Source organism: Sebastes umbrosus, chromosome 11 (genome assembly GCF_015220745.1).
Source record: "Sebastes umbrosus isolate fSebUmb1 chromosome 11, fSebUmb1.pri, whole genome shotgun sequence".
Taxonomy (NCBI): domain Eukaryota; kingdom Metazoa; phylum Chordata; class Actinopteri; order Perciformes; family Sebastidae; genus Sebastes; species Sebastes umbrosus.
This window is the reverse complement of record NC_051279.1, coordinates 4644603-4657613: the sequence shown is the minus strand read 5'-3', so window position 1 is coordinate 4657613 and position 13011 is coordinate 4644603. Positions and strand designations below refer to the sequence as shown.

The window sequence follows — 13011 nt, the reverse complement described above, 5'->3', positions numbered from 1 at the left end:
CACTGTTTTCAACAAAGAGTCCACTGATGCACATCTGCCGCTATAACTATTACCATGGCTGCTATAAAATCAAGTTCTACTAAACAAACATTAGCTCTGTTTGAACTGTTAGTCAGGGCCAAAGGCAAGAAATACTGATAAGAAAATATGGAAGATTTTAAATGCCTAAACTGAAACAAATCACACACAGATATTTGCTTTTTATGTATGCATTTACTTTGTCATAATCACATGAAAAACACATGTTAAATGACAATTATTTAGTCTTTTGTCATTAATTAATGAATTAAATCACACAGAAAACAAAGTGAAGAGGTGTGTTGCTTTTCAGTGTTGTCCTACAGAGGGCAGAATAGGCTGCCGATAATAAATGCAAAGCACCGTCGTGTAGTTAAAGTGGCAGTAGGCAGTATATTTTTGGCATCATTGGGCAAAAATTCCATAATAATCTTTCAGCATATTTCTGAGAGAAAACTAGACTTCTGCACCTCCTCATGGCTCTGTTTCAGGCTTTAAAAAAGTAGCCTTCGACAGGAGACTTTGACCAATCACAGGTCATTTCATTGAGAGAGCGTTCCTATTGGCTGTGCTCCGGGCATGTGATTCATATTTGATCAGCGCTGCCTAGTTTGACCGTTTGGTCGGAGTTCTCGAGTGATTGACAGATGATGGCAGCTGGACAGCAGACTTCAGATCAGCTCTTACTGCTTGTTTTCCTCCAGTCTGTGAAATCTTGCAGATGCCGTTAGGAGCACCGGAGGACACAGAGGCACATGATTTTTTTCAGGTAACCTGTTTCATGTGCTACTGTCACGATATAGCGTTTACATATTTGCTCCAATCTCATCCACACTTCAGCTTTAATAGAACCTCTGGTGCGGTTCATACTGCCGCTAAATGGTGCCTTGTGCGGCAATTTCAAACGCCGATGGTCGTGACAAAGCCTCGGCATTTGACGCCCTGGGAATGAGGACGGGCTCTGTTAGCTTACAGTAAACAGCTGGTTAAATGGAGGAGAATAAACCAATGCTAAATGTGCATCCAGAACATATCTGCAAAATGTTCACTTAACAATTCAATAAAAACGGAACAGCATCACTGTTTCACAAATAGATACGTTTTCTGATATTACACTGCTACGCTAGTCCTACGCTTTGTTCACCCACCATCCACCCCGACTACACACTTACACCTTGTGTGTACTAGAAAAACGCAGCCATTCCTCCACTAGAACAATCCTGGCAGCAATTACACTTTCCTAAAAATGTATTTGGCAAAACAAATGAGCAATATTAATCATAATTTCTAGGAGACAGTGTTTCCCTTTTCTCAATCAAGTCTTTGTTTTTAATAATATAGTTCAGACTCTGGGGGCCCATGTTGCCTTGAGCCTTCAAATCATTAAATCCGCTCCTTCATCGGATCCTCTGTAGCCTGTTTGTTGATGTTCTCATGAGGATTTGATGCAGACTGAGAAGGATTAACCCACTGACGGCAAATGACTCTGTGACGTGGCATTTCCTGGTTCTCCTCTCTTTTCATTTCCTCTTTCTCACGCTTTTACTCATTCACCTCCCACTCCCTTGGGGTCTTTATCCACAACTTCACCTCCCCCATTGGTGTTGCACAACCAGACTCACCTAGCTCACTAGTTTCTGTTACTGACGAAACGAAAAAGAAGTGGATTTTTCTCACCTAATGATTGTCAGAGTTTCATTTAGAATATAAAAACATGCCTGCTTTCAGTTACCAGATTGAAACCAGAAAAATAATCCAAGAGAATCTAAAATCACTGTCACAGTCTTGCAACTTGTACTCATTATTCCCAGATCACGAAAATATGTGTTGAGTGTTTTGTTTTGCTTTGTTTTGCAGGACATAGAGGAGTTGTTTGGCTTTTAGGAAGGCTTTTATCCAACCTGTTAAAGAAAGAAAGACAGAATGAGAGAAGACAGACAGGTGAAGAGCTGTCGGACTACAAATGAGGAGAGACAGCAGAAACAGAGAGCGAGGTAAGTGAGGTTCAGGGTGAACAAGAACACAGATTTATACTCTGAGATTCTTCAGTGCTGACGGGGCCGACGACCTGCTGCAAATGAGGGAGAAAGGAATCCGAAGGCAGGAGGGGGGTTAGACCACAACAGCGCTGGGGGTTTAAGTGAGACAACATGGGGCCTTGAAGAGGGAACGCATACAGCGTTGGCATCAGAGGAGAAAGGGAAGTGATGGAAAACATGAGGGAAATGTTGAGACGCTGCAGATGGCCAAGACACGTGTTTATCACCCAGTGGATTTCTACTTAAAAGCTTCACTGACAGATGGATTCCCCAGACATTCCACACGCATTCAGACACATGAAGGTCCTCTACAGATATATATACACAGGTACGCAGGTAAAACTGCTGTTAAGGATGCAATCTGCAACATTTTCAATTACAATCTGTAAAAAATATATATATCTACATTCAGGTTACCTGGTTAAATAATGACATTTTTGCTGCATACCAACAATAAGGTGACACAACTTTTTACAAACACAATAGGCCCACTTCACAGCAGCCATTTTGACATGTTATGAGTAAACACAGGTGTAATTAATAACATTAATTATAGCCCTGTTTCACTTAGGTGAATGTGTATGACCTGGGTAAATATTACAATTGGAATATTAAAATTAGCTTATACTGTAAAGTGCAAAACAAAGGTTTCTTTTATTAAATAACTAGATGTCAGAATGCTCATTCATTCCTCTGGCATTCTTCTGAGATTATAAATCAAGCCTGTTTTCAGTGTATCAGTGATTAACATTTGGTACTTTTTAGTGTTTATGTAACATTTTGTTTGTGTGCTTTTACTTTGAAATGTCTGTGTTTTGTTGGTGCTGCATCCTGTAGAGGCTGAGCTTCTCATTGGATAATTGACAAAGTGTCAGCCATCTTGTAAAACACTCTGAAGAAGGAGCTACTTTTACTTGAGTGAAATCTTGAATGTAAGTGAATGTAGGAGTATATTTACAGAGTCATATTGTTGCTTTTACTTAAGTAAAAGATATGAGCACTTCCTCCACCACTGCTGTTCCCTAGATGCAATAATTAACACCACGTATGGGTGATTTTTGAAGCTACACATTTGTCGTCTGACATATCAAATACTGCTCGTCAGACTGGAGGGTGTAATTTAAAGTGTCCCCCGTATGTGATCCTTATACAGTATGCTACACCTCGGGAGGAGTGTACAGTGAGTAGATGCTATTCCTGCTTTTCTGTCCAGCATTTGTAATGTGGATTTAATTTATTTGTTGTCACTTGTATATTATCAGCTGTAATAAATTATACTGTAAACGGTGTCAAAACCAAAAAGAACTCCTTGTTTAGGTTAACTGAGCTGAACAAACAATAACTTAGCTAGTTGTATCCTGCATTTTTTAAACTAGTCTACCATCAGTCCATCAAATTAGAGCATTGATTAATCAATCTACACCCACACCAAGTCAAGCTTTATCAGATCCAGTTTGTTTTGTTGTTGTATCTTGACAACCGTCAGGTCATCTGTTGGACTTCCTTCCATGACGGTGCCAGATGTGGTCGCCAAGACATTTGTAACATAAAATAACTCACAAAATCACATGTCCTATATGTCTAGTCTTCAGCCAGGTGGGATCGTCAGTCCTGAGTTCTGGGCTCGGACCTGCAGCCAGTGTGTCACTGAACAAATGTTTTAAAGCTTTTTATTGGATTAGTCCACTCAGAGAGCAGCAGGCTGGTCGATGCTCCACTCCGACTGATGGGTAATAGCATTATCCTGTGCGGGCCTGTGGATTGGCAGACAGCAGCGGACAGAGCTATCCTCCCATTGATCGACTCTCCCCTCCAGGGCCACTCTGAAGCTAGCTGCCATCCAGTCTTTCATTTGTTTATGAAATATTGATATTGGCTTTCTATCTCCTCTTGGAGACGAGGAGATTCAGCCTGATGGAAAGTTTAGAGATGCTGGAAGAAGGTTTAGTGAACTGAAAGTAGTTTTTTTCTTTTCTCTGGGGTGTAATCAGTTTATTATTTCCAGAATTACATCATGACGGATTTTGCTTTTTGTGCCATATTTCCTCCTTTAAAGCTGAAGTAGGCGAGATTGGAGCAAATATGAGTAAAACAAATATTTTATAAAACGGTTGCTATATCATGACAGTAGTATATGAAGCAGGTAACCTGACAAAATCATGTGCCTCTGTGTCCTCCGGTGCTCCTGACGGCATCTGCAAGATTTCACTTGCCTACAATGCCTATTTCTCACCTCAAATGTTTTCAGAATCATCTTGTAATGCACGATTTAGCTGTAAAATTAGAAAGTTTGTGCTGCCGCCGACATTATGAAATCTGGTGAAGGAACGCCAAGTTCAGATCACATGACCGGAGCACAGCCAATAGGAACGCTCTCTCAATGAAATGACCTGTGATTGGTCAAAGTCTCCCGTCACGGGCTAGATTTTCTAAACCCTGAAAACAGAGCGATGAGGAGGTGCAGAAGTCTAGTTATCTCTCAGAACACTTGAATTACAATATGCTGAAAGGTTATTATGGAATTTTTGCCCAATGATGCCAAAAATATACTGACTACTGCAGCTTTAATAGTAGCTTTATGTGTGCACCGGTGCGTCTACTACTGGTGCGACATCGAACAGCGACGGCCATGACAAAGCGTCGTATTTGACGCCCTGGGAATGAGAATGGGCTGCAAGTCCCAGCAGAGAAAAGGGTGACATCTGTACCGGCTTTCTTTAAGTTTTCTGGTAAATGGTAAACATCAGTGATTCAACAGTCTCATATAACACTGCGACCACTTTGCACTTAAACTGTGTGTAGAAGCCTAACTCTAAATTAATGAACTAAAATATGAAACAGCCCCCAAAACAGTGCAGACTTTAATAATTTTGGATTCATCCTCTTGGCAATAAAAGGCTCTTAAATGTAATGCTACAAATGTCAATCAATAAGGCCATATAGCAACAGGCTGACAGATCATTTCTTGGGCTGGTTTTGTTAAAAACATGATTGCCTTGAGATCTGTATGTTGATAGCGCCCTCTGTCTGCAAACCGTCTCTGGTACCATTCACCTCACCAGATATCACTCTTTCATTCAGAAACCCTTACTTTAACCATCCCTCAACCGCAAAACAAGCTAACTCTGGCTCCTGCGGCACGAGAATGGATGCAGTCGATCTCGTCAGTGAACGGATGCTTTAGTCTTCCCATAATGACAGTCAGGATTGACGGGTTACCACAGCCAAAGCCTTTTATGCAGAGGAAGAGCCTCTTGGATCAATAGTTGTTACCTAGGCAAAGCCCACACAACCACTAATGAATCCAGTGGCTTATAGTACAGGCTGCCGCTGCTCTTTATCCACACAGGAGGAGAAACCATAGACATACTTAACGCTCCTCGTAATAATGTAGAAATTAGCATCCATATACATCCACCACATTGGATTAAAAGATAAAAATTAAGAGATTAGGATGATTTTTATTTAAGTAAACCATAAATGTGTCATAGTAGGTGAACGGGCCTGTTGTCGTGACACCAACGAGTTTCCAGTTTTGTTTGTCGTGTTGCAACATTTCAGTGGTCTGTTCTCTCGGACTGGTTCTGTGGTGTGTTTGAAGACTGAGCTTGTTGTCTGGCGCACCCTATCCGTCTGTCTGCTCCACATTTTCTGTTTTTTCAGCGTAGGATTAAAGCACTGATATATCGTCAAAGGTGGTAAAGTGTGTTAGTCACCTGTCTGGGATTTCTAATTATAAAAAAGGCTTTGTGCCAAAAAGTGGCAGGTGCAGTGTTGTGTGTTACACCTATGTGTGTTTATGGACAGTGACACATTTCCCTTTGTTTTGGTGTTGTTTGTTGTTTGATTTAGAATGAAACGATGGTGTGAGTCAAAAGCTGAGTAAAACAAACTTAATTCTAATCAAGAGCCAGTCTATCAATCACAAATCTAATGATCATTTTGGCTTCACATTGGTTAGATGCACAAAACATATCCTCCAAACAACCTCATCTTCCCACCAGCAGCTATTTTCCACTGCAGACACAGAAACCTCCAGAGGATTCAACACAGTGCACTTCCTCCCGCACTGCGCTGTATATTACAGATAGCACTTGATGGATTCTGACAGGCTGGATTTACGAGCAGCTAAAGACCCTCCAGATCCACTGAGATATGAAATGATGGCCGCCTCCACCCGCTCTGCACCTACAGCAGCCAGGCATTATGACCGATACCATCCTGCTAAGCCAAGCACTTTGCTGCTCGTCTGCAGGATATTAGCTCAGCCAAAGGTTATTCATAGACTATCAAACCACAGCTGCGGTCAGGAAATGCTGACTTATGTGTAAATATCAATTAAATTAGCTGGAGTGCCTGTTGCTGAGGTTGCACTGCCTTGTTTTAACGGGCACAGACGCTAACAGTGCTGCGTAAATCACATTTGTACAAGGAAAGAGAGGCAGATATTAGATTATACTTGTTTACACATCCATTTACTATTTGTATTTGGTCATTAATTGTCATCAAGAGTCTGCTGAACATTGATCATGCATTGATTTTATTGAGATATTTTGGTTTGAATATAGAAGCTGATGTGGTTTAAGCAATAATACATGACATTTTGATATAAATAAATGTCCGATTGGTATAACAAAGTGGATTTAAACCTACCCAGTTCATAAAAGTAGTGCGTGTGTTGTGATAGATTTCTCTTTCCTGAAGGGAAAATCTTTTGATGCACAGAAAAATCACAGTGGATTGTTTGAAATAAGCAAAAACAAAAATAAGTGTTTAGTATGAGAAGGATTTCATAACAAACTAAGAAATATGCATTTGGCGGGAAAATGCAAAACAACACAGCAATTTTATCACCAAATGTGACAAAAAATGAAATGCACAAATGAATAATCCTGCAGACGAAATCACTTCTCATCCATTACATCATTATAGGCACAGCACTGGTGAGCAGTGAGGTCCGGTTGTTTTGGTTCGACGGGTTTGAATGTGTTTAAAACACAAGGCACATTGTCGCGTCTCCCGTGCCAAACTCCAAGCCTCTTGATTTTCACGCCTGAAAAAGTGACCTCTGTCCCCCAACCCCCCCGTCAGAGTTATGTAGGCCAGCCTGCTGAGCAGAGACAAAATGGGAGCACAGCTCAGTAGATGCAGCCTCAGCAAAACCATCTCTTAAAAGCTGTATAGGTGCAGAAGCCATTTCTCATGGGAGACTGGATTATTACTGTATGCAGCAGAGACACTTCCCCTTATTATAGACGGTACAGTGTTAGTGTAAAATGTCTTATAGTTATAAACAGAGTGGTTAGTAACTCAGAAATTACAAATAGATACAAAGTGACACAGTTCATAATATGCAAGCAGTTAATATTTAAACAGCAAATATATTAAATCAAATGTCTGTAAATCAAATATCTACAGTGGAGAGACCCAGAAAGTGCATTTGTGATAATTAAATAATTTAACAAATGATCTGAAATACTATGTTTCTGATAGGGATACACCAATATCGAGGTATTGGCTGACACACATACCGATCCAGTACCAGTTCTGCTTTTCCCCCAGTTTTCAATCGTTGTAGCTCTCTGCATGGATTTGATGGGAGTCATATATGTGAAGTAACATGAGGATATAACTATACGCAGCCATGGAAAGTACATAAGTACATTAACTCTTGTATTAGCTTGTATTTTACATGAGTATTTCCATTTTATGCTACTTAATACTTATACCCCACTACATTTCAGAGGGAAATATTGTACTTTTTTACTTAGGGCTGCACAATTAATCAAAATTTTATCGAAATTGCGGTACTGCCGACTGCAATTTCCCAATCGCAGAAGGCAAAATGTGTCAAAATACCATTTTAAATTAAATATTGTGGTGCTGCAGAGACGTCCTGGCCTACACATCATATTTTACAGACTTAAGAAAGCATCTTTGTTTGGTGCAGATCCCCACAAAAATCACACCATGATTATTTTAATATGTTTAAATGATAAAAATGATCAAAAATCATTAAATTCCCTCAAATATCACAAATTATATCGCAATATCAGTCAAAAAAACAATCACAATCAGATATTTAGCCCTATTTTTACTCCACTACGTTGATCTGACAGCTAAAGTTACTAGTTACTCTTCAGATAAAGATTTTAAAATAAAAAACAAACGATAATCTTAGGGCTGACCCGAAAGCTTCGCAGCTTCGCAGCTTCGAGCATTGCCCTTTGGGGTTTATTTCACAACAATGACCGTAACTAAGTACATTTACTCAAGTACTGTACTTAAGTACAATTTTGAGGTACATTATTTGAATATTTTATATTTATTATATTTTATAATATCATTTATTTTTTTGCTACTTTATACTTCTACTCCACTTCATCTCAGAGGGAAATATTGTACTTTTTTCCTTCACAAAATGATCATCAAACTATGATGCATTATTGTAGATGGTTCTACTGTACATAGCAGCATATAAAGTAATTAAAAAGAGCTCCACCTTTATCAACATTAAAGTGATGAACACATTAATGCTTCAATAATTATAATGTAATAATATAATAAATATTAATCTGAAATGGGCCATTCTGCATAACGAGTACTTTTACTTTTGGTTCTTTAAGTATATTTTGATGAGTACTTCTTCCACCACTGCCTTACTGTAAAAATGCAGAAAATATGGATGAATAAGACAATATTGTGGTGCTCAAAATTCAGTTGGCAGTCCGATGCGACTCAATAAAGGTGGAATGACTGACTTTTATAACAAAAGTGACTAAGAAATGGGTTTTAATGTGGATTGGTTTCATTTGGTTGATTCCTGATTCTCTTCATAAGCTCAGTATCGGCGCTGACGACCATCAATCGTGTCAGATTGATGCTTCACTAGAGATTCATTATTTTAATTTTAGGTAAACCTCCATGTTGATATTCTCAACTCTAATCTAAAACCCCTCTCTGCTGTAAAATCCTAAAACTTAAAACACGAGTCAGCTTTACTCTGAGTGCACGCACACGGCCACATTCTTGTGTCTCTCCCAGTAGTGACAGTCCTCCGGGAAGCTCCACGCAGCTGCAGACTCCTTGTGGCGACTGACGGCGTGAACGACGAACCCGCACAGCTGCTTCTCCAACACCTCCACCACCGCCGGGGCTTTTCCCTTCTTCCCCTGGTCCTCCATCACCTGCCGGATGCAGTCGTGAGGCACCGGCTGGGGTTTAGTGCTGTACGACACCACCAGGTTGATGTTGTTCACCTGGAGCACCTCGAACCAGTTCTGTCCCGCCACGTGGTGAAAGTGCTCCCCTGCTCGCCAGTTCCGGTAGGTGCTCCCCGAGTGGTTGATTAGCCGCACTGACCAGCTCACCCAATCGTACTTTTTCACCAAGAACTCAAGAAGCTGCTGAGTCGTATCTTGCAGGTTCTCTTCTTCCTTTTCTTGTAGGAGGCGCTTGGCGTCTGATTTTGCTTGCTCTGGGAAGGCGGCGACACAGGACTCGATGGTTGTCTTCATCCTGGACTCTACTTCCTCAATTTTGCTGCTCCACTCTTGGATTTTGTCGTCTTCTTCCTCTTGGCCCTGGGTTAAGGCACAGTGGCCCAGCAGAGCAATCAGGCCCAAACAGAAGAGCTCCTTCATCCGGACACAGAAATCTTCCAGGAGACGACGGTTCCTCGCTACGTACCTGCAAAACAGAAGAAGCATTTACATTTAAAGAATTCATCTGGTGCTACAATCCAGAGAAACCTGTCAAAGACATACATGGGAGTAAAACACGAGAGCTGCAATGAAACATAAATATGATGAAATATAACAGTTTACCTTTCAACCAAATCTAAAACCGACTCTCCAAAGCTGTTTGTCCCCATCAGAGCATCATACAGCACAAACAGGTTCTTCTCTCCTCCAGTTTTGGCAAAGTGCTCAACAAAAAGTCTTTTCTTCACCTCCCTGAACTGCTGTTTTGCCTCCAGGATGTCCATATACTTCCGGAACTGGTTCCTAATGTTCTCCTCCACCGAGAAGTACTGGGAGTCCAGTCTCCCCTTCTTGATCTCGCAGTCGATGTCTTCCAGTTGGGCGGAGAGCACGTCCAGCTTGTTCCTCACCGTCAGGAACTGCTGTTTGACATAAAAGACCTCCTTGCTTTGGACATTGTCCAAGGCCAGACGGAGAACCGGGGCGGCGGCCTCACAGAGGGGGAAGAGCTCGCCCACAGCGCTCGCCAACACCTCGGCACCTTTCTGAAACATATCCATCACCGCCTCGATGGCCTCCTTCTTCTCGGCCACAACCCTCTCCAACGAGCTGGTCATGTTCTGAGACACAGAGGGACAAAACCTGGTGTCAGATATAACAAACAACTTAACTAAATGGGTCGAATTCTTTACTCTGTTTGTGAAAAATAGACTTTTTGATCAATGATCCTCATCTGGTTGAGGAAGGACTGGCCAATATCATGTAGTACAGTGGTTCTCAACCTTTTTAGGCTTGAGAACCCTTAAAATGAATCAGTGACCCAATTTCACAGGTTGTGTGTGTCTATAAACTGTGAGAAGTTCCAACAAAGAGTGATTTTTCCCTTTAAACTTCTCAGATTGTTTCATTTAAATCATTGGTAGAGGTCAGAAGAGGAGCATCCCTCTAGTATTTCACAAGAAAAAAGCAAAGATTAGATAAAAAAGAAACTGTATTTGTTTAGCAGGTGAACTTAACATAGTTATATTACCAAATAGAATAGAAGCTAAATGCTTTTCAAAGAATCTGGGTTTCTTATTCCTCGTGAAGAGGAGACCATTCTTCATAAAGCACACACTAGTATTAACATGAAGGTGATAAAATACTGTGGTGAATAGTCATCTGAATATTCCTGAGCTGAAACAATTAGTCGATCAATCGACAGACGATTGATCAACAACAATTTGCCTGATTTGAGTCATTTTTCAAGCAAAAACACTTTCTGCTCGCTGCTTCTCCAATATGAGGATTTGCTGCTTTTCTTTGTCTAATATCACAATAAACTGAATATGTTTACATTTAAGCATGTTGGTCGACAAACTACTACCTTATGGCTATTTTGACTATTTTTCATAGACAAAACAATTAAACGATTAATTGATCATGAAAATAATTGTTAATTGCAACTAGGGCTGTCAAAGTTAACGTGATAATAACACGTTAACGCAAATTCGTTTTAACGCCACTAATTTCTTTAACACATTAATGCAATCAATCTTTCGGAGGTTGTAGCGGGCAATATTTTAAAGCCAGAGTGACGCTACGGGCATCTTGTGAAAAAAGAAAACCAACATGTCATACTAGCTTGTCAAGAAGGAGATTAAATAACGCTCCAAACTTACGTAGCGTAATGGGTTTTTTTGGTGAGGAAAAACTGCCAAGGCCATTTTCAAAGGGGTCCCTTGACCTCCAGATATGTGAATGTAAATGGGTTCTATGGGTACCCACGAGTCTCCCCTTTACAGACATGCTCACTTTATGATAATCACATGCAGTTTGGGGCAAGTCATAGTCAAGTCAGCACACTGACACACTGACAGCTGTTGTTGCCTGTTGGGCTGCAGTTTGCCATGTTATGATTTGAGCATATTGTTTTATGCTAAATGCAGTACCTGTGAGGGTTTCTGGACAATATCTGTCATTGTTTTGTGTTGTTAATTGATTTCCTATAATAAATATATACATACATTTGTATAAAGCAGCATATTTGTCCACTCCCATGTCTATAAGAGGATTAAATTCTTGACAAATCTCCCTTTAAGGTACATTTTGAACAGATAATGTGTGATTAATTGGCGGTGAAGGTGAATATGATGTCAGGCTCAAATGCAGGATTTCAAAGAATCTTTACCTTGAAGCTGCCGGCTGTGACATGATGGTGATTATACTCAGAGAAACCTCCCCACCCAAAAGGATGCAGGTAATGATGTCATATAAACAAAATGAGGGCCTGAGATTACTTGGATAAGAAAATGACACAAATGCCCTTGGGTCTGCAAATGACTCATTTCAGAGCAGAGCACACTGAGGTTTGAAAATCTCCTTTCATCCTAGCTCACAACCTGACAAACATAAATGACCTCTCCTCTGTTCAGATGTTTGGATGCTGCGTCACTCAACTCATCACAAATTAACATTGACAGTGTTTATTCATATCTAAGAGCTATTTCTATATGCATAGTGATGAAGGAGCATATAAGCAAACATCTGAAAATTAAATAGTCAAATAAATAAATAGTGTATGACCAAAAAGCATTTTTTTTTTTTTGTTATTTTTCCTGTTTGTTTTTTTTTTTCTTTTCTTTTTCTGTAGCTGCTTGCAAATTGTATTGATTAGTACATGGACATTTGTGATTATATTCTTTTACTCTATTGGTGATCTATCAATTTGTAACCCCACCCTATATAATTATGCTTAAATACCAATATTAAATCACAAAAAGCATCCTTTAAATGAAAAAGGTTTGTCATGTGTCCAAACTGCACCATGTTTAACTGTCATGCGCAACGAAGGACTTCTTTACGCACAAACCCCCTCTGAGAGCAGCAGACACACCTCACAGCATATTTATCTCCTCTGATGGGAGATAACATCACATTCATCACATTCCTATAATAACAGTGGTTTTTCTCTACCTTTTGATGAAATGACTCCTTCTGACGCCTGATGAGCTCCAACAGCTGCAAACAAGTTTTTCTTTTTTTTTTTTTATTGGAGGAAAATTCCCACGGATCTCACATCTACTGTGGAGCTGAGGAGGGTCCAAAAACACAGGATCCAGAGAGGAAGAAGAAATGCGCACTCAATATCTGCAAAGGAGAGAGAGAAGAAGGAGAGAAAGAGAGGGAGAGAGAGAGAGAGAAGGAGAGAGAGAGGGAAAGAGAGTGAGAATGAGAGAAGGAGAGAGGGAAAGAGAGAGAGAGAGAGAGAA

General features: G+C 40.3%; 1 protein-coding gene across 1 annotated transcript; it reads right to left on the bottom strand.

Moving 5' to 3' along the window:
* Positions 1-8074: 8074 nt before the first annotated feature.
* Positions 8075-12851, bottom strand: LOC119496676 (protein rapunzel-like). The gene is made up of 3 exons (XM_037784162.1): positions 12716-12851; positions 9884-10380; positions 8075-9746 (listed from the first exon to the last, which is right to left on the bottom strand). Exons 2-3 carry the CDS (start codon positions 10375-10377, stop codon positions 9056-9058), a joined length of 1185 nt encoding a protein of 394 aa, XP_037640090.1. The 5' UTR covers positions 10378-10380; positions 12716-12851; the 3' UTR covers positions 8075-9055.
* Positions 12852-13011: the final 160 nt, after the last annotated feature.